Consider the following 23,377-nt stretch of genomic DNA (forward strand, 5'->3'; position numbering starts at 1 on the left):
ATAATAATAATCAGAGGCCACATCTAAGAGGTGCCGAAGGAGTGATACAAACCACAAAGCTGAAGACGTTGAGAAAACGGACTAAAAATTGAGTGCTAACTTCTGCAGAAAGGATTTTGAAGGAAGTAGCAATTCATGTGGTAGAAAAGGAGGAGAGGGAACAGTTTGGAAAATGTTATGCTTCTTTTAGTATATGTTTTTATTATGCTGCAGATATAATAATGTACAGAAAAAGATCAGCTAATGTGGAAGAGACAGGGCAGAGAGAAGGGAAAGAATGGAGACTATCATAGGAAAAGAAGGCACAGCAAAATGAGAGACAGGTGATATGAAAAGTTCAGGGATTCTCATTCAGTGTCATAGAGGCACGAAGTTTGTAGCTTTCGTGATTGAAGCAGTTGCTGCTGCTGCTGCTGCTGCTGCTGCTAAGTCACTTCAGTCATGTCCGACTCTGTGTGATCCCAGAGATGGCAGCCCACCAGGCTCCCCCATCCCTGGGATTCTCCAGGCAAGAACACTGGAGTGGGTTGCCATTTCCTTCTCCAATGCATGAAAGTGAAAAGTGAAAGTGAAGTCACTCAGTTGTGTCCGACTCTTGGCAACCCCATGGACTGCAGCCTACCAGGCTCCTCCGTCCATGGGATTTTCCAGGCAAGAGTACTGGAGTGGGGTGCCATCGCCTTCTCCGAATTGGAGCAATTAGGAGAGGGGTTTTGGGTCCTTCTCTGTTGTAGGAGATCCATACTTATTCTCCTTTTGTAAACGACATCGGTTATGAAGCTATGGGGAGGGGAAGAGGTCCTTGAAACTGTATGACTGACCATCAACTTTGTGAGTCAAAAAGTGAAAAAAGTGCTAATTTCTCAGTCATGTCTGAATCTTTCCAACCCTTTGGATAGTAGCTCAACAGGCTCCTCTATCCATGGAATTCTCCTGGCAAGAATACTGGAGAAGGTATTCCCCTGGGTCTCCTACACTGCAGGTAGATTCTTTACCATCTGAGCTCACAAAGCCCCTTGGAAAAACCCTGCTTAGATCACATTTATCAGCTCATGAATAGAGCAGTCTCCCATATGGGGTTTCTGTTTCTAGGGTAATGATGTCAGAAATTGTACATAAGCAGCACCACAGAATCAGAAAGGAAAAAAAGGAATGCTCATGAAGCTTAGAGAAGGATGCTTTTCTGGTGGCTAGAAGATGCTCAGTGAATAACAGTAAAAGGAAAAAAAAATCAGGGAAAAAAGTGATAGTGTATGTACAGTGATCAAACTGAAGGAACCCTGCAGATAGAAAGAGCTTTTTTTCATACTTCCAAATTATTTTCTCTACCCAAGTTGAATGGTGCTGGGTCAGCCTGACCACTAAACATTCACATTAAAAAATCATGTTATGTCACTTCTCAAGTGACCTGGTGTCCATATATTAAGACAAGAGGAAGGAGATACCAGTTAAGAATGTGTTGCCTGACATGGATACCATTACTCTGCTCTAACACATCTTTACTGATTTGTGAGAAGGGAATCATAGTGACAAAAACTGCAGCCTGGACACCAGCAGATGGAGATCAAATACTCAGTACAATGTGGGTAATGAGTTTAACCTCTCCAGATCTCAACAATTTTAGTTTCAAATTAAGTTAACAGAAATAGATGCCTTCCAGTTCTATGATTCTGTCCTCTTCCCCCAAACCCTTCTATTTGTTAACTATGTAAATTCAATTTTTTGTGCTGTCAAATGGAGAATAACACTGGTGTTGTTATTCAGTTACTCCATTATGTCCGACTCTTTGTGACCCCATGTACTATGGCATGCCAGGCTTCCCTGTCCTTTACTATCTCCCTGCTGCTGCTGCTAAGTCGCTTAAGTCGTGTCCGACTCTGTAAGACCCCATAGATGGCAGCCCACTAGGCTCCTCTGTCTCTGGAATTCTCCAGGCAAGAATACTGGAGTGGGTTGCCATTTCCTTCTCCCTAAGTTTGCTCAAATTCATGTCCATTGAGTCAGTGATGCCACCCAACCATCCCCTCCTCTCTCATCCCCTTCCCTGTCATCCCCTTCTCCTCCTGCCCTCAATCTTTCCTAGCATCAGGGTATTTTCCAATAAATCAACTCTTCATATCAGGTGGCCAAAATACTGGAGCTTCAGTTTCAACGACAGTCTTTCCAATGAATATTCATGGTTGATTTCCTTTAGGATTGACTGGTTGGATCTCCTTACTGTCCAAGGGACTCTCAAGAGTCTTCTCCAGTACCACAATTCAAAAGCATCAATTCTTCGGTGCTCAGCCTTCTTTATGGTCCATCTCTCACATCCATACATGACTGCTGGAAAAACCATAGCTTCAACTATCTGGACCTTTGTTGGCAAAGTGATGTCTCTGCTTTTTAAAATACTGTCTAGGTTGATCATAGCTTTTCTTCCAAGGAGCAAGTGTCTTTTAATTTCATGGCTGCAGTCACCATCTGCAGTGATTTTGGAGCCCAAGAAAATAAAATCTCTCACTGTTTCCATTGTTTCCCCATCTATTTGCCATGAAGTGATGGGACTGGATACCATGATCTTAGTTTTTTGAACACTGAGTTTTAAGCCAGCTTTCTCACTCTCTTCTTTCACCTTCATCAAGAGGCTCTTTAGTTCCTCTTCACTTTCTGCCATTAGGGTGGTGTTATCTGCATATCTGAGGTTATTGATATTTCTCCTGGCAGTCTTGATTACAACTTGTGCTTCATCTAGGCCAGCATTTTGCATGATGTATTCTGCATAGAAGTTAAATAAGCAGGGTGACAATATACAGCCTTGACATACTCCTTTCACAATTTTGAATCCATCTCTTGTTCCATGTCCGATTTTAACTTTTACTTCTCGACCTGCATACAGGTTACTCAGACACCCGTCAAACCACTTCAAAGGATTATCATGATTGTCGACTAAAAAATATTGTCACAATCTGAAAGTAGAGAGCTATTTTATTTGGAGGGAAGGTTTAAGACTCCAAATCTAGGAAGTAGTTCTGACAACACTGCTCTAAGGAGGCAGGAGGGGAAGTCAGGGAGTTTGCAATAAAGGGAGTGGGCAGTTTGAACTTCAAAGATCAGGTGTCAAGTTAAGGAATTTAGCATTGTAAGTATAGGAAGATGCAAGCCTCTGGGCTCACTGAATTCATTCCTTTCACATGCACCTCAGCTGTCTGGGGCCAATCTTGTTTCCCTGTTCACCTTGCTCCTTGCATTCCCCCAGCCCCTAAGCAATCTCTGTGGGGGTGGCAGCATCTGCTGGATCTCAGTTTTGGGAGTCCTCTTTCACATTTGGAGGCCAGATATTGGTGATGATTGTGACATTTCTTGTTTATTAATATGGCAGGAGACATTTTCATTTCACAGGGTATAATGGAAAGTTGTGGACCTGCAAGGTAATGCTAATTAATGGTAACGAACCTGCCTGCCCATTCAAGAGATGTAAGAGACGCCAGTTCAAACCGTGGGTCAGGAAGATCCCCTGGAGGAGGGCATGGAAACCCACTCCAGTATTTTTGCTTGGAGAAGATCATGGACAGAGGGGCCTGGTAGGCTACAGTCCATTGGGTCACACAGAGTCGGACATGACTCAAGCCACTTAGCATGCATGCAAGCACAATGAGAAGTGGTGTTTGAGAGTTTTCTGAAATATATTGTTTGCCCAAAATGTAGGGTAGTATTATTTCTACAATTTCTTCTTTCTGTTTCTTCAATCCAGTTAATATACCATCTAAGTAGAGAGAACAGCATGTTAACGGTTTCTAACAAAGATATACCCTCAGTGTTTCAGTTTGGATAAAACAAAATGAATTACTGAGCAGTGACATTAATAGGTGGGTATCACTGGACCAATTGGGCTTCCCTGCTGGCTCAGGTGGTAAAGAATCTACCTGCAGTGTGGAAGGCCTGGGTTCAATCCATGGGTGGGAAGATCCCCTGGAGGAGGAAATGGCAACCCACTACAGTATTCTTGCCTGGAGAATTCAATGGACAGAGGAGCCTAGTGGGCTACAGTCAGACAGGATTGAGCGACTAACACTTTTACTTTCACTGAACTAATTACCTAAGAGGCCCCAGTGTGTATCTAAATGTAAATATGCATTGTGAATCAGCATATTCAACATGTTAAAAATCCCTAGCAATTGATAATTTGTCTACAGCTTGCAGTCCAGAGAAATGCACACAAAATGTGAAGCTAAATAACAGGGGAGAGATTCTCCCATACCCGCACTCCATTTCCACAGCCGAGAGACCACGTGGGGGTGGGGAAGTGTGGAGGGAGAGAATTAGATGAGGCAGGATTTCTATTGATTTATTTCCTGTTCTGCTTCTGCAAAGGTAGCCTTGCCCTTCCCCCACTGCTGTAGTTGCTCAGTTGAAAATGCAACTGCTGAAAACAGAGAAGAAACGGCTCTTCTTACTTTTTGCGTCCTGCCAACCTGACAAAACTCCTGCTCCATTTGTCCATCGGTACAGAGGAAGGATGTCCATCTTTCTCTACAGTCCCTTTTTCCATTTTCCTACACAGTGTTTTGTTACCTTCGCAATATTCTCTCCTCTTTAAAAAATTATTTATGAGATGCAGCAAACTAGAAAGCAAAATCAAGTGGGACAACTTAACTTAGTGTACTTGTCCATGAAGTGAAGGAGTTAAGTTATATAACCCCTAAGATTTCTTCCTAGTTCTAAAAGTCTTCTTGATGAGTCTATGAAATAAACACTGCCTAAACCTTAATGTTTTATGATGGAGCAGGAAATCTCACCATTAGGACAAAAAAGATGCAATACACATTTTTCAGTGGAGAAAGCTTTCCTTAAAAAAACAGATGTATATTCTCAGAAATCCTGTTTACCATAAAAAATAAATTTGAGTCTCTGAAATGACTCACATGAAAAGGTGTAAGACACAGAAAAAGAAAAAGACTAACCGTGCTTCTATTGCCATTTTTCCACGTGTGTTGTTGTGAATGTACAGTCAACCAACCACAACAAGAGGTTTGGTATTTTGGCATTAATTGTATGAGAGTTTTTGCATTTCCCCCTGTTGTTTCAACTACATAGCATAATGTAAATCAGCAAGGAGGAAGGGTAAGAATCCATACATTATTTCTATTTATCTCCTTCTCGAAATACCTCACTGTCTCCTTTAATGAGAAATCCCTGCATGGTGTTGTGGGATTGCTTCTTTCCTGTGTTGTGTGCTTGTAATGAATCTTACTGATTGGCAAAAATGATATTATGATGGTAATTTTATCATTTTACTTTGTGGGAGCTTAGAGAATCCTGGGCTAGTTAATTTTAAAAGAATTCTTCATTAAATATCAGCCTCATTTTAGCATAGGAAATGATAAGAGTTTGGGGAAAAGTGTTATTTTTTTCAACTAAGGAAAAATACTATATGTGCTGATATTTCTACCTATAATGAACCTTTCATGATTCAAATATGCAATTATAATATTAAAAAAAAACTCTTTTACTCAGTAGGGTAGCCAGTTAGCATTGAGGTTGAGCTGTGTTGTTAGCACCTCTATAGCAAGTGGTGTCACCATTTGGGCGGACTCTATGCCCAGTGGTCATGCTCCACAAAGTCACCAGCATCCATTATGTGATCACAGGAAACTCTGACCTTGAAGAAGATGAAGTTTGTACAATTAAATAAGTAACAGTGTGCTGTAATAGGTTTCCTGGCCATGTTCAATATCCTCTCATTCCAGACCTGATCAGTGTAAACAGGGCACTCTGAGTTAGCTGCTCTTTAATACTGGCCCCACCCCCCACCCCCTTGCAACCAGGTAATTTAAGAATATCCAGAAACCACATTAAATGCTTGGGTCATGAGGAGATGGTTGAGCAAATCGAAGATACTTACTAAAAAGTTCATGAACTCATAATAACTGAGTTAGTAAATTATCTCAAGACTTAAAAGCAAATGAATATAGCTTCTCGAAATGCCTCTCTTGTCACTGTTATTTTCTGAAGTAGGAGACTACTCCTTTAGGACATAATCCAATATGATGAATAGAGGTAGAAACTTGTGATGATGAAAAGCAAAAGAAACTGATGTGAAGTTGTACTGAATTCAATTACCATCACACTCTGACTTTCTTGAGACTGGGAACTATGCTATTCTCATCTCTGTATTCCCTAGATCCTGGTTTAGTTTTAGACACATGTTAAGTCAGAAAGTGTCCATTAATCAATAAGTAAAGTCTGAAATACTATGTCCAGAAAAATTTCAAGGAGTGAAGTTCTAGTCTTTCAAATCAAATGCCATCGTCACAATGATCTGGTGAATTCTAAGATACTGCTAAAATCAGATAAAGTCTGGAAAATTGGGAAAAACAAACTACTTATGTCTTAAAGAATATGATTAGTTATATATCTCAAGTCTTTCTTCTGGCTATAAAGAGAAATATCTGAAAAGCATGTGAGTTTTACTATAAAAACCCTCATCTACGCATAAATGAACCCAGGACACCTCAGTCTGGACAGGACAGACCAGCTTAGGGGCAGCAAGGGCTGACAGGCTATGGGCAGAGCAACCATGGCCTTGAAGAAGATGAGTTTGGGACAAATAAAAGGAATTTCTGCTTTAGGTAGAAGTAAACAGTTAATGCTAGAGCTTCACAAATGTGTTGGAAATGGAAATTGCTGCAGGAAAGGTTCAGAAAAATTCATAACTAAGAGAATAGCAAGAGATCCTTGTATGCTTTGGATAAATTCATGATCATTGGGGACTGTCATGGTGAAGAAGATGCATTGCATTTCCCTATAACAAGTCCCTTGCTAATTCTGCCAGACAGAATATTCTGCTGGACGGACCACTGGCCTGCCCTTGCCAGCACTTTCCAAGATCTGATTGACACAGGAGAGCTCCTTAAAAAACAATCCTTGGGAACTAATTTGCCAGAAATCATGCACCTATGGAAATAAAATGAAGGACATTATTTTTATGCATTATTTTCCACATTCTTGCCATTGTGAAGCACCTCTGCCCTCGCACTGCTCAGGAAACTGAAACAGAACACAGACCTAGGGAGGCTTGTTTACCGCTACATTTTCCATTTTTGCCAAAAGGTTCCCATGGGTCTCGTCGTGCCAGTAGTGTGAATTCTCTCCTCACAGATGCACAGGCCTTCCTTCTGGCCTTTCCCCCAACCCTCTCCTAATTTACTCAGATGATGGCCACCAATGGGACACTTCTTTTGTCTGACTGGGATGGCAGATGGCAGAGCTTCCAACGGGACTGGCATTAATAGGACTTGGGGAGCTTCAGAGTCTGAATTGAGAGGCCATTCCTCTCTCGCCTCCAGAGACTTGGTACATCATATTTTGAATCCATCTTTGCACTCATCTTATAGGTAAAAGGGGAGAGGGCGAAAGAGATAATTATACGGTTGTATTTAGCATTTACTTTTAGGATAATGAACAGTGGACTTGAGCTAAAAGCACCAGTGTGACCAAATCACTAACCATTTATCCCCTTTATTACCAAAGTCAAAATTCCCAGAAAAAAATATTTTAACACACCCTTGGAAAAGAGATGATTTATTTTTATAAGCTGTAGCTCAGCTTATAAAATGAAAGCTCATACATACTGCAGCAAACCATCTGTCGGGGGGGATCCAGATGAGCTAAACAGATGCAACAATTCAAGTTATTTCTGACATGAATAAATAAAACTAGCTAGGAATCAGGATTAAAAAATACTCAAATCCTAAAGGCTTTTAAAATGTCAATGGGAACTCATCAGTGTCAGATAACCCTCTACATATAGAGCATTTCATTGGGAGAGAGATTTTTTTTTCATTCCTAGCTTTGTCTTTCTCGAGGACTCAGAACATAACTGCTATTTACATAACAGCAAAGAACTCAGAATAGTTGATAAATAATCAGAGAGCCCTCTCTCAGGCTACCTAGTATTTTTTGAATTATAGGGAAAGCAGATTCTGAATGGATAAAAGGAAAAGCTTTAGGTTAAAAACAGTGAGAACTTAGTGAGTGCTTGCTTCACGGCAGGCAATGCTTTAAGTGCCTTGTACATATTAATTAATTTCATCCTCACTGCAATCCTATGGGATAAGTACCATCACTGTCCCCATTTAACAGATGAAAATACTGAACCTCTAAGAGGTTAAAGAGCTTGACAAGGGCCCTGCCACCGGTTAGTAGCAGAGCTGGAATCTACACACCAAATCTTTACATTCCATTGCCTCAGCATGCACTGAACGTCTTTTCCAAATCAGAGAGAAATGATAATTGAGACCATCAAGCCATCCTTGACCCTGGAAGAATCCCAGCCATCCCTGTCTAGGCTCTTCTGGTGCAGAACAAACACAGAAAGCATTAGACACAGCTGTCTGGCAGTCTGGAGGATCCTTTTCTAGCCCTGTCTCCAGCTTCTTCTGAACCTTTCTCCAGTCATGCTCTGCTTTGGGACCTCCTCTGTTTTGGCCCCAGTTCTGAACTTTCTAACCCCTCTCAGATATGCCTTTCTCACTGACTACCCCATTTAAAAATTTTATTTGTTTATTTGGCTGCATCAGGCCTTAGTTGGGGCATGCAGGATCTTCACTGTGTCTGGCAGGATCTTTCGTTGCTCCACACAGAGTCTCGAGTTGTGGTACATGGGCTCTGGAGCTCACAGGCTCAGTAGTTGTGGCACATGGGCTGAGTTGCACTCCATGTGGGATCCTAGTTCTCCCACCAGGGATCAAACCCAGATCCTCTGCATTGCAAGGCAGATTCTTAACCACTGGACCACCAGGGATGTCCCTACCTCATTTCCATTGAATGTGTATTCTGCCCCTTGGGTTTTGTTTGATAAGACTTACAGAAAGTACATAAGTGCTGAGATGAGAGGAATTCTGATTACAGGAAATGTTTCTCAGTAGCTATATTTTTCAAAGTATGATCCTCTGGATACCTGCATAAGCATCACTGGTGGTGCTCCAGAGAACGGCAGATTCCGGGCTCCACCCTCATACCTGAGGCATCTGACTCTGGGTGTGTGGCTGATGGATCGTTTACACAAGCTTTCCAGGTGATTCCCACACAAACTAAAGCTTCAGCACTATTGACAGATAGAGAGTGTTTCATGCTTAATGATCCCAGGGGTGATTCTATATTTACTGACCCGGAAAGCATTAAGGTCTACTACAAAAAGCAGAACTTGGAGGAAACTATCAAGCTAGCATTTGTGGTTCTCTTGGAAGTTTGTGGGCTACTAACTATTGAGCATGTTAAAATACAACACAGTGCACTGTGTTTTAGAGATTTTACCTGCATTTGCCCAGAAACAACTATTTTACAATACCAAGTAAAGTCAAAGACCTTTCAGGGCAGATGGGTGGTACTCCAGAATGGCTTCAGCAACCTCTTCAGTCAATTCACAGAACAAAGAGAACAATAGAGACAAAACAAAAGGGGGAATGTTCTGATTTTCTTAAGTTTCCCTGGGTCGGGAAGATCCCCTGGAGGAGGGCATGGCAACTCACTCCAGTATTCCAGCCTGGAGAATTCCATGGACAGAGGAGCCTGGTGAGCTACAGTCCACAGAGTCACAAAGAGTCAGACCTGACTGACATGACTTGGCACACACACATGCATTCTTAAGTAGAACATTCCAAATTATGTAAGCTTTGGGCACCACAAAACCTGCCCCTACACCTGTCTATAAATTACAGCATATATGACAAAGCTATGCATAAGAGCCCTGAATTAAATATTTTTAACAGTTTTATTTTCCTTTCCAGCCAATGGACTCTCTGAGCCTCCCTCCCCACCTCTCCTCTCCTTTTTTTAAACTTGATGTTCTGCACTCAAATAGGATATTTTTGAAAAGCCTTCTGATAGTCAGAGACAATATCAGTGCCATGATGGTCTGAGACAAGAGCTGATAGTAAGAACAGATGGTTCTGGCAAAAGCCCACCCAAAGGGATATGATGGTACCATGTGTGTGATAGCTGTTTTAGAAGTCTGAGAGGGCAGTGTGCTGCAGAGATTAAGTGGGGACTCTGAAACCACACTATGTGACCTGAACTCAAATTGATTGATTTACCCAGCAAATTTAATAGATGGGCCTCATTCATTTTGAATAGGAAAAGAAACCTGCTATATCTTCCCTATTCATGAGCTCATTCTCCAATTTAGGAAGGTCGCCTCATGCTCAAAGCAAAAAACAGCCTTCAAGTTGGGAAGTAAAGGGTTTTTTTGCAGCACTCAGATGTTCACGTTCTCTGTGCTCAGGCTATTTTTATTCGGTAGCACAGACGGTCGTGTAAGCACAGATTTCTTTGGCAGTTTTTATTATAGCAGGTGTAGGATCCTAGGCCATTGTCCTTAAAACACACACGTTCACTACCTGCATTTGAACAGCTTGAGAACTAATGCCATTCTTTATTTGATTATGTAGCTTACTGATTCTTGCTAAAAGAAAAAAAAAGAATTATAAAACATAACTCCAAGAACATAACTTGTTTAGATGAGAATGACTGAGATGTCACGAAAGAATATTATAATAAATCATATTCAAGCCATTTCAAGAGCAGGACACATTTGTAAATGGAATAATCTAAGGATCCACAAGAGAATGACTTGAGGCAAACATGGAGCCTTGCCACAGTAGTAAGTTTCACTCAATCAAATGAGAAGTGGCCTGAACTCCCTCAAAGAATGTGGTCTGACTGGAGCTGTAGAATACCATTGTTTTGATCTCAGCAGCAAATGAAGAAGAAAGCACAAAGAGTATTCATGTTGAAAAAATATACTGAGCTGTATGTTGTGAAAAAGAAACCCACCTAATGAACAAAACCCAGGCAGAGTGGCCTATGGAGTGTGGCAGAGACAGCTAGTGATATTCCTAGGCTAGAAGACAAGACCTGATACCACATGGGTGCTCAGTGGCAGATCACGTCTCTCTGTTCTCCTTGACTCTGTGTGGGGCTATCTTACTAGGTACTCCTTGTGGAATGTGAGTGGAGGTGACACATTCTATTTCCAGGCCAGATGACTAAGAAACAGACAAACTCTCTCAGTCATTTTCCTCATTCTTTTTATTCCCATTTGCCCACTGGATGTTGAAGCTGAAATTATTAAAGCACCAGGAACTTAAGTCCAGAATGATCGTCCAGAGCCCCCCAGTGATCTGGAACTACCTTGCACTGCTAAGTGAGTAAAACTAAACTATATTGCCAGATGCTTCTAAACTGTTACCATTTTCATTTTTAAAGCAGCCAGCATGACTTTAACCAGAAGACAATCAAATCATGTTTGAAATTTTACCTGTTATGTGAATATGATATTCCTCCTTGAAGATCTTCTGGAAGAAAGGAATCTTGAACTGCATATGAGGAGTATGCAAACCGGGAAGATTTACATCAACGTCTCCCATGAAATGTGGAAATTCCCAGTCCTGTCAGAGAAAACCAACATGACAACATATCTGTGATTTGTTTTGTTCCTAAGCAGCAAAACACCAAAAATTGACTTTTTATAAGCACTTATTTTAAAATCATTTAAAGGCAGCCAGCTGTTGGGTGTATCTGTTTTGTTCTGTGATGGTTGTTTTATGTACATTAGGTAGCAGTATGCAATCAAAATTAAAATTAAGTCATAACTTATATCCTCAGATTTTCTCTTTAATGTGATAATAAGAAACCAATGCAGAAGTGATGTGCATTAATATATGTTTCTTTCTTTCATTATGGAGGTCTGATCTTAAATTTTTATAGGAAGGAAGTGATCCATATTTTATAAATATGGGGTAATTTAGTTATTTTTTGTTCCACTATTTTTAAAAAATAAGAAATTTATACCAGTGTATTTTCTGTAAGAAGACAAAGAGGGTCTAATTCATTTAACCAAGTTCCTCAATTCACATCAAGGGAGTTTTATTAATCATCTATGCTCGCAACTATATGGAATGGGAAAATGCCAAAACCTTCTGTCCTGTTCTCTTGCAATTTAGCATCAGTTTGAGCCAAATGATGGAAGGCCTGACATGCTAGCCTGAGAGATGCACAGTGAATTAATTCCAAAACTGTCATTAGTTATTTCCTTGTTGTCAAGGCAAAATCATGTGGGATGACCCTCCTTCTCACAAGGAAGGAAAAAAGATGCAAATGAGGATATTTTTAGGTGACTCATCTGCTCTTGGTTTTTGGATAGAAGCACCAAATTAAAGTTCATAACTAGCATGTGAAGAAGAAATACACTAAATAATGAAGAAACCTTTAAGCTGAATCCATGTTTTTATTTCCAGTAATAAAATTATCCCTAAATTAACAAACAGTTCTATATTTAGTGAATATTTTCTAAAGAACTTGGAGATGAAAAAATAATAAACAAAATATTACTTTAAAATTTTAATCCATTATTTTGACATAAAAAGTTAAATTTTTCTGAGATTTCTCTATATGAAGCTAACTGAGGTGTGCTGATAATAGTGTGCATGAACGTTTCAGGAGTTTCCATAGCCATTCCACTTCCCTCTTTGCAGAAAATTCTGATTAAGGGAGAACAAACCTTAAAGGAAAGAAGAATATGTGAGTGGTGGGTAATCAGGAAAGTTTTCAATGTTTATTAATTTTTGATCTATGGATAACTTTAAGCCAGTTATAAAAAATAAATATATAAGTATAAAAATAAAATGATGCAATATCATCCCTTATTACTGGTACGTATGCCAGTATCTTGTTGGTCTTGCTTTTCCTGGTTTTTCATCATCAGCAAATAGACATGTAATTTTGGAAATTCAGAAAACCCAAAGCACTGATGCTGGATGAATTTGGAATATTTTGATCTAAAATATTAGTAGAAAATGGATTGGAATAATACTTGTGAACTATTGTATTTTATTAAAGTACACTTTTTTTTCATTGATATCATCTTGCTCTATGTTACTCAGAAGACACTTGCAAAGAATTAAAATTGAATTTAGTCCTTTGCTAAAATATAACTGACATTTGCCATAAAAAATTATGCTTGGCAATGATAACCAGAGAATCTTTCACTAGTCCAGGATAAGAAACGTAAAACATTATCAATAGAGCAATTCCCTTTCTTACTTCTTGGTTTAAGGAAGAATTTAGGATTAACAGATACACACTACTATCTATATAAAATAGTCACACAATAAGGACTTACTGTATGTATAGCACAGGAAATTATATTTAATTCCTTGTTAACGGAAAAAATCTGAAAAGAATCACTGAATCACTTTGCTGTATACCTTAAACTGACACAACACTGTAAATCAACTACACTTCAATTAAAAAAAAAAAGGGAGTGAATACTTCTTGGTAGTAATTGGGCAAGGGTACTTAGTGTACTTTCTTTTGAAAAGATGTTCTTGGACTGTTATTGTTTAGCTTTTCATTTCATGAAATGAAAGCCTTCTACTGGGTATGAAATTGATTTTAGTTTGAAAGTAATTTCTAGAGATTTCTTGTATACGGGGATCAAATCCTCACCACCCCCCAAATAGTTCCTTAATTATATCCCAACTGTACTTGGAGATAGAAAGAGGAATTCAGGAAATGTAGACTAGAGGATGGGAGAAAGTCTTCCTCTTCATCTAGATGGTGGCATTCTTTTCTTTCTTTCTTTTCTTTTTTTTTTTTTTTTAAAGAGATGAAGGCAGAGAGTTTGGGGCAAAATGTGAGAGTAGTATCTTACACCATCTGAGAAATTAAAAACAAAGAAAGAACTCATAAAAGAGGTGATACGTAAAGTCTCTCAGATTCCCCCTTTATAAAGTCCAGGGGCGTCCCTGGTAGCTCAGTGGTAAAGAATCTGCTTGCCAATACAGGAGACATGGGTTCGCTCCCTGGTCTGGGAAGATCCCACATGCCTCAGAGCAACTAAGCCTGTGCACCATGGCTATTGAGCCCATGCTTTAGAGCCCAGGAGCCACAACTTCTGCAGCTTGTACACCCACAGTCCTGCTCCACAACAAGAGAAGTCACTGCAGTGAGAAGCCCACACACCACAGTTACAGAGTAGCCCCTGGTTGCCACAACCAGAGAAAAGCCCGTGCAGCAAGGAAGGCCAGCACAGCCAAACAATAAATAAACAAAACGACCAGATGTGGGGTTTAGAAACTGTTTTCCTTAGTCTTTTAACTCCCTGCCTCCACCCTCTCCCTGCTACTCTTATTTTTGTAGTTCAGTTCCTCAGTCGTGTCCTGACTCTTTGCAACCCCATGGACTGTAGCCCGCCAGGCTCCTCTCTCCATGGGATTCTCCAGGGAGGAATTCTAGACTTGGTTGCCATTCCCTTCTCCAGAGCATCTTCCAAATACAGGGATCAAACCTGGGTCTCCTTCATTGCAGGCAGCTTCTTAAATATCTGATTCACCAGGGAAGCCCCTAGTTCAATTCCTACTCTGTATATTTCTGCAGACGCATTGTGGAATCAGTGTAAATTTTGACCTTGACTTAGAATGGAATGGTAATAATAAGCATTGCTACCACTTCCAATACATTTTGGGCTCATCTTAATGGAGGCCTCGGAGGGTAGTGATACCTCAAGTATGTTTTTTTTTTAATATAGGAGATAAAAGAGGAAGAAGAATGATATTCTCAATCCCCACCTTCATCTCCAAATCCCACAGGCTTCTTGGGAAGGTGAGATAATGCCTGGACAGCAACTAGCACATTGCTGGAAACAGAGGGAAGAGACAGAGAAACAGTCAACGAGCATGGCTGATTTCCCAGCATCATTCCAAGGCCAGAGTGTTCCTGACAGTGAAGCAGAGGAAGCAGACAGATCTGTTTTCAGGAGAATCACACACAAAGCTGCTTCAGGGTCCAAGTGGAAAAGAACGAAGGTCATCTTCTCCTGCCCTTATCCACTGCATAGTGCTGGCCTCCTGAAGTCTCTGATGGGACTTTGGTCAGAGCAGAGTCCTCCCAGAGGGCACCAGGAGCAGGACCATAGGGAAGGTCATTTCTCTCAAAGGGACATGTGAGTGACCTCAGTGGAGGACAGAAGAACAGGAGCAAACTAATTTCTTGTGCAATGTGTATCTCACACTGTAGTGACCTCCAGGATAACTGTGGTGGACTTTCACTGTGATGGGGGAGGCATTGCTGTCAGGCAGCAGGAGCTGGTAACCTAGCAACATGTGAAACTAAAGGCCAAAGAAACCCAGGGACACTTGGATCATACATTTTCAACCACTGGCAATGTTCTAGCATCATCCTAAGCTATAAGCTTATAATTACATACAAAATAACGCCCAAATCTTGCTATTATTAAGCATTCCATTTTACAGAAAAGAAAAATTTGCCTCAGAGAGGTTAAATTGTGACAAAATGAGGTAGCTGTCATATGGCAGAGCACAGGCAAAAGAATACATATTTTCTGCTGGGCCATGCTGCCTCTGACTATGAAAACTGATGACCCTTAACTGCTTTTGACTCATTACTAGAATTATCTGTACCTGCTATACCTGTTCTGGGGGCGTCCTGGGTGGTAGAGTGGTAAAGAATCCACCTGCTAATGCAGGAGACACAGGAGACATGGGTTCTATCCCTGGGTTGGGAAGATCCCCTGGAGGAGAAAATGGCAACCTGCTCCAGTATTCTTGCCTGGATCGTCTCATGGACAGAGGAGCCTGGTGGGCTACAGGCCACGGGGTCACAAAGAGTCAGACACGACTGAGCAATTGAGTGGGCATGTACACTATACCTGTTCTTACTGAGAACCACTGGTAACAGTCATTGCATGTTCATCTCTCACCAAAAGTCAGTTCCATGAGTGGCTTCAAATGATTTCCCCACCCCAACCCTAGAAGTTTCTCATATTTTATCCACGCCTAATTTGACCAAGAAGATCAACTGTAACTTTTTCTCCATGAATCAACTGTCCCAGAGGTCGTTGATTTCCAATTAGACTGTTGAGTAGGGAGATTTGACCAACAGGAAATTATTAGCAGGTACTGAGATTCTCTTGGCATCTAAACTATGGATGTATAGCAGTTTCATGCACAGATTGTATGTACATGTTATGAGAGCCATGGTGTTCTTTCCTTCTGCATACATTTAAAAAATTATATTTTGCACACCAGATGAAAACGTTGACGAAGCAAGATGTATTCTGCTACCTAGACTGGGGTAGAGACAGGTTGGTCCTGTGATTTTACATTATAATATGTTCATTTATTCTATTCTTTAAGGAATGCTATCAGTATTCAGTGATTCAAAGCTTCCTTACTACGGTCTCCTCTCAAATCCAACAACGCCTTCAGCCGTCTGTCCCATGTGTGGCTCAGTGATGTGAGAATGATTTAACTACATTGTGTCACTCACCCTACTCTAGTTATGATCAGCTTACGGTAATGAACAGACTTCCAACTTTGTATCTTGCTTCATAAATGAGAAACAGCTAATTTTTATTCAGTTGGGTATATTTCCCATATAAAAATAAATGAGAAATGTCATGGTATATATCTACTCAGATTTCTTACATACAAGGGTTTACTTTTGCTTATAGCTATGAAAATCACATTTGAACACTGATGTCCAAATTGCATTTGGACGAGTAATTTGGGACTGATGTGTCCAAATGTGATTCCATCTAAGTGTGGCTCTATTATTCATGGATCACATCCAGATAGACTTTCAGGACGGTGTTCAATATATAGTCTCAAGATATCCTGGATTCATCATTTCCTCACATTTTCTCATTGAGATACATGCCCTGAGGTTCAGGAAGAGCACTTGGTACTGTGCAGAGGAACTCAAGCTTGAAACCAACATGGTTTTGAATTCCCCAACTAGCATTCAATTTCCCAAATCAAATGAAGGGGCCCCCATATCTATTTAGAGAAGTATTAGAGGATAAAAATGTAATAACAGTGAATACTTTACCCTGTAAAAATGAAACCATGGTTTCAGAACAAAAATCATATTTTAGGAGCTAGCCACTTGGTTTTTGAGAAATTTAAGATACAATTTAGACAATAGTTTGCCAAAAGTATAGATAACAATTTAGAATAGAATTGACAATAGATTCCTAAATACTGATTAAAAATACCATTTTTTCAGTGTAATAATTTGCATATCTCTTCTTTATAGGCATTTAGATTATAAGGATTTAAATGATTTCAAAATTCAACCTTACAGATTTGTTTCTTTCCCTTTGTTAATCTCCATTCTTCCTATTTCAGAACTGAATAGAGGTCCATGGATATCAGAACATTATTCTACCCCAAATGTCCCCAGCTTGTAAAGTATCCTTGGTTTTTCTATGCTTACTGTGTCCTAGCAACAAGATTTTAGATGACAGTGAACAGTGGTGGTCTAAAGAATTGTACTCATGCTTTGGAAGATATTTTTGCTTCTTATTAAGAATCTCAAGTGCCTGATTTCTTTCAGCAACAGTACACTTCTCCTAATTGGCAAAACTGCCATGGTATCACTTAGCTGAATAAATCCTTGGAAACCTTGATGTACAGTAGATGTTGCTTATTTGTTTATTACCTGCCTCTCCCATTGGAATGTAAGCACCAAGGAACATAACGAATTTTCTCCTGCTTTGTTCATTGTTACATTTCTCCATACCTGTAGTATATACTAAGAACTCATATACTTGATGAATTGATGAATGATGCTCTTTGAAAGTTAAAGATATACAATTACTTTTGGGTTTCATGTAAACGGAATTTAGTTAAACAGAGCAATAAATATGTGGTTTTGTAAATAATATTACACATCAAACTGAGATTCATTATAATGAAAAAAATGTTTTTTTTTTCCCTATAAGAAGGTGTATTGCAATTACACAGACAGTAATTACTTTTAAGAAATTTTACCATCAGGCTCTGGCATGATAGCAGTAGGTTTTTTAAGATAAGTTTTATTACATCTAGACAGCTTGAAAGATCATTCCTTTAACCCAAAGACTAAGTCATTTGCCAAAGATCACAGAGGAAAGGAAACAGTATATAATGGGAGGAAAAAAGTGGTCAAATTTAAATACCGTTAGATGAGGCAGTTAATATTTGGGGAATTAGTAAAAATGCTCATTGTGATGTTCCAAGATACCCTTTTAATTCCCATATAAGTGTAAAGGAGCTCATGAGACACGTTCAACCAAGTTAGAGAACAGGAAAAGAGAATGTAAAACAACATGTGATTAAAAAATTTCAGATCATTTCCCACAATGGGTGACACTAGGAAGGTGATCAAAGCAACAACAAATATCAGAGATGCCCAGCAATAAAAATGAAGGATGTACAAAAGAAAAAGATCAGCAGGTTAATTCTTATAGGTATCTTTTGACAATTATTCTTATAAGTTATACTCTCATTTTCTCCTAATATTCATTATTGTTTTTTCTCACTCTGGGCAAATGAATTCCATACTCTTTTGGAGTTCTCTCTCAGGAGTCACTTATGGTATTTAAAAGATTTAAAAGCTTTGGGGAAAAGTCTTGTCTTTCTGACTGAAGTAGGCTTTCTTCAATGAGTAGAAGAGATAGCAGATCTCATTCATCACTAAGAAAAATCCAAGTCAAACTGTAAATCCTTACATAAAATGTTGAAAGAAGTTGACTCAAGATTTTTACACATTCTAAGATGTGTAAAGATGAACTCTCAGAATTGTTGTTCAAACAATCTAATTCATCCTAAAGGCATATTTTGTAGTGTGGTTTAATGTATTTGCTTCATCAGTAATCATTTTCACTAAGCAGTGTACCTCAATGAGATTTAAGTAACAGTTTAGTGCCCACAGAGAAAGCAAATAAGTCAAGCCCAAAGTAGATTTGAGAAGTGAGTATAGTTTGTTACTTTTAAGAGACTACCATGAGTTTCTGGTACCACAGCAGTGGGTTTTTTAAGGTAAGTTTTATTATATCTAGACAGCTTGAAGGCATCATTCCTTTAAGCACAAAGGTGGAAGAATGTCTGATGAAAAGCATGAGGCCTCATTTACAGATGTCCTGCCCTGGCAGACAGATGCAGTAAAGGACAAAATAAAAGTCATTCTTGTAAGTGTTTACAGCTAACAGAAATGCATCATGTGGCCTCTAGGAATAATGGGAAATCAATATCCCTCACCAGGGCAGTACAGTTCACCAATATGCACCGAAAGAGTGCTTGACATTTTACAGACTCCTATGTGTGTGTAGGGGTGAGGGGGTAGGGTACAGGCAAACCATTGACTAGGACAAGTTGCTGAAAACTAAAGCTAATACAAAGACTAAAGAAACATGGTGTCATAACTCAATGATAGATCCTTTTGGATAAAATCTTCCATCCATCATCAAACAACAACTTGACTTATTTTGCACTTAAGATGAATGAATATTAGCTATATAATAAGTCGATATTTTTAAAATTGAGACCACCTAATAACTCTTTTCCTAAAGAGGAAAATGTGAAGTCTGGTGGAAGAAAGTTCTTGAACATCACATTTTCATGTTATTTTTCAGACACTGGCTGCAGTTCAATAGTAACAGCCCTTGCTTATTTTGTGCTTTATTGTATTTGCACATTTGGTATAAAATGTCACTGCTCCAGTTATCTGTTCTGGCTGTATGCATGCTGCCAGGAATGGTCACATACAATTGTCTGAATGACTAATTTCTTCTATAAGCTATATAGGAAAATTAATTGCATACTGTCAAAACAGTAGATATTGTCCTTGGTAAAATTTTAATTTAATATTGAAGTCATTTTCCTCTGTGAAAAAATAATAATAGTGGAGATCAGTGGATAAATGTAATTCAATATAAAAATATTCACAAACCATAGAGAGGATATAAGATAGATCTAAATATCAGATGTGTGGTTGAGGTAAAGGGCTCTAGTGTTTCTTGCAATAGGTTCCTTTTTCATAATTTTTTGTCAACAATGTCTCATGGAGCATATATTCTAATAGAAGAGAGACCAGTCAATCAGCAAATAGAAATACAGTATGATGTCAAATAGAGATAAATGCTCTAAAGAAAATAAAGCAGGGTAAGGGGATGGAGCACAGTGAGTTAGGGGTGGGTACTAGTTTAGTTAGTCAAAAGAAGGCTTCTTTGAGGGTGACCTTTGTATGGAGTACTAACTCATATGAAAGAACAAGCTCTGCACATCTCTGGAAGAGGACATCAGCTAGAAGGAGGAGCTAATGCAATGGCCCAGAGGAGGAAATGAACCAGAAATGTTCAAGAAACAGCAAGACTACAAGGGGCATATAGGAGGGTGAATGATGTGGAAAGTGGTAGGTTGGCTGCAGGAGGAATACAGGCCAGTTGCAATGCGGGAGACCTGGGTTCAATCCCTGGGTTGGGAAGATCCCCTGGAGAAGGGAAAGGCTACCCACTCCAGTATTCTTGCTTGGAGAATCCCCGCGGACAGAGGAGCTTGGCAGACTTCAACCGATGGGGTCGCAAAGTTGCACACAACTGAGCAACTAAGGACAGCACACAAGATGACTGTCGTAATTTAGGTGTGAGATGATGGTGGTTCAACAATGCTGATCAGGTGTTCAGATCAAGAAGTATTTTGAAGTAGCACCAACTGAGCTTCTAAATTTACCATTTGCTCCAGCAACTGGTAAATGACAGTATCATTTACTGAGAAGGTACAATTTGGGGAACCAATCAACTTGTAGAAGATAGGGAGGTAGATAAGAAATCTAGAGATCTATTTAGAATATGCTATTAAACATTGAGTAGAGGTATTGTGTAGGCAGTTGGCAAACTTAGGGGAGGAACCAAGACTGGAGATGTAGGTACTTCCCTGGCAGTCCAGGGGTTGACTCCAAGCTTCCACTGCAGAGGCCCGAGTCTTATCCCTGGTTAGTGAACTAAGATCCCACATGCCATGTGGCATGGCCAAAAAAAATAAAAAAGACTGGAGATGTAGGTGTGGGAGTCACAATGATATAAAGCCACAGAGCTGGATAAAATCATCTGGAAAGGGAGTATAGAAAGCCAAGAGAAGATAACCAGGGACTGAACACTGAGGCACACTGACATTTAGAATTTGGAAGAGGAGAAGCCAGTAAGGAAAACAGAACAAGAATGACATATGTTATAAGAAGAACAAAAGAAAGTTCATCTTAGAAGCCAGGTGTAAAAAGTCTTTCTAGAAGAAAGAGGTGGTCAACTTCACTGAATGCAGCTGAAAGTCTGAGTGAGAAGATTGAAAGTTAACCATAGGATTCAGCAATGTCAGGACTGTTGCTCTGGATAAGATCCCCAAGCTCCAGAGGAAGCTAAAATTGGAGATAAAAGCTTGACTGCCTGGTTCAAGAGAAAATGGCAAGTGAGAAGTAGAGACAATAACTGTAGATCCCTTATGAGGAGGTTTGCTCTTAGTAGGAACAGAGTAAAGAGGCAGGAGAGAGGCTGAAGAGAGACTACAAGTCTTTTAATTTCAAATAAATTATTGTTAGTATAAAATAAAGTCAATGTTGACCGAGTAGGGGACTCTGAGTGAGACCTGAAATTTCCTTTTTATATTTTCAACAGCTCCTGCAATGGCTAATGTGTGCACCAGCATGGATGCACTGGTTGTTTACAGCTGCTGTCTACTCTGGTTGATCAATACATTCACTGTATCAGTAGTTAAATATTCTGACCATCACTCTTTGTGAAGTCAAGAGGGCTGCTTTTCTGAAACAAAACAAAACAACGCTAGGCTAAGTTCACTGTATCTAGAGTGCAATGGAGTTTTAGAAACAGTAGGCTGGATCCTTGCTGCTCTACTAACGTTATTTCCTTCTGTTTTCATCTTTCTCAGAGAAGACGATCACAGAGTGTCTGCCTCTGACCCCCAGTTATCACTGTCTGGTGATAACATGAACAGAAAGTAAGACCTTTAGAGCAATGGATTTGAACTACCAGAAATCCCAGGCCTTTCTTCAATGAGTTTTAGGTCAAGAGTGTTCATCCTCTGAGCTCTAGAGAAAAATTATCAACCCTCAAGTAAGAGAGTAAAGACTAGAAAAACAAGATATATAGAGGCAGGTTGGAGGGATGGAAAGAACAAAATACATTTTGTTGTTGGAGAATTATACCCCAGTGAATCTAAAACTTTTCTGAACCTATTCTTAGTTCAGAGATCATTGGCCAAGAAAAACCGAAAATACATTGTTTTACTTGTTGGAAACCTAGGAGAGTGATTCTACCACCCTCAGGGTCCTTTTGAAACACAAGTTTCCAAGCTGGGGTAAAGAAGCCTTGCATGCATCTTAGCAGTTGCCTGTCTTTATATTGACATGTTCCATTCAGAAAAGCCCGAGGTGACTATAGTCGGCTTGGTTTATAGAATCCACTCAGCACTTTTAGACTGAATGTGAAGTCTATATAAGAAGTTCCTACTAACTCACGCTACTTGCACATAGAATTGTATCTGTTAATTTAATTGTACCATACAATTCAATTAATTCAACATATATTGAATACCAACTATATGCAATGCATTTATTCTCAAAGAATATCAAATGGCATTAATAAATAAAGAAACTAGGCTCTTCCTTCTGCAGATATAGACAATGAGGGTCAGTGATGTCACAAGACTCTTCCCATATTATAACCCAACAGACAACTGGTAGAGAAAAGATTAGATGAAATTAAATCAGTATCACTGTGTTTCACTGCATCCCCCCCTTATTAAGAATTCTATTCAACAGAAAAAAAATCCTGTTAAGAAGATTGTATTTTCATACTATATTCAGACAAAACAAACCAACATTTATCATAAACTTGCAACATTTCATACTATATTCAGACAAAACAAACCAACATTTATCATAAACATTTATCATAAAGTGTATCAAGCACTTGATCGACAATAAACCACATGCAAATACATGTGGCAAGGAAATTTTTTCTCATTTTATAAGGGAATAAACTGAGGCTTAGAGAACAGTCAAGTAGCTTGCCCAGTCCTGCACAGTGACTATCAAAAGGGTTGGTTCCCAGTCTGACTCGAGATTTTTTTTTTATACCGTATCAAGCTTGTTCATTAATTTTTTCATTATGCACTAACATTCCAACTATCTTCCCACCTAAAAGCCAATTGTCATGTCAATGTGTATTTCCCTTGGATGCTAACTTACATCTGTAATTAAAACTTTCCTGTTAGTGGTATGTTGTAGCTCATCTTGAAATAATATTTTCTTAGAATTATCTTGGTACCTGCAGCACAAGAGGAAGGAATCCTGCCTCATTTCCATTGCAAAGTCAAAGAATGGCAGTGGGTCTGTGTTTACCCTGCAAGTCATTGACAAAGCCACAAAATACGCAGGCTGAGGTGCATGTTTAACTCTAGATGGTTTATGCTGTGCTGTTCTCAGTCACTTCGGTCATGTATAACTCTTTGCCACCTATGGACTGTAGCCCTAGCCTAGCCCT

General features: G+C 39.4%; 1 protein-coding gene across 1 annotated transcript in view; it reads right to left on the bottom strand.

Annotated features, from left to right (window-relative positions):
* LOC120861260 (transmembrane protein 117) overlaps positions 1-23,377 on the bottom strand; it is a 584,735-nt gene that overhangs the window by 3,628 nt on the left and 557,730 nt on the right. The window contains exon 7 of the mRNA XM_040236882.1: positions 11,300-11,429. Within this exon, the coding sequence (XP_040092816.1) occupies positions 11,300-11,429 (130 nt within the window). The remainder of the gene's footprint in view (positions 1-11,299; positions 11,430-23,377) is intronic.

This window comes from Oryx dammah, unplaced genomic scaffold (genome assembly GCF_014754425.2).
Source record: "Oryx dammah isolate SB20612 unplaced genomic scaffold, SCBI_Odam_1.1 HiC_scaffold_11232, whole genome shotgun sequence".
NCBI lineage: Eukaryota > Metazoa > Chordata > Mammalia > Artiodactyla > Bovidae > Oryx > Oryx dammah.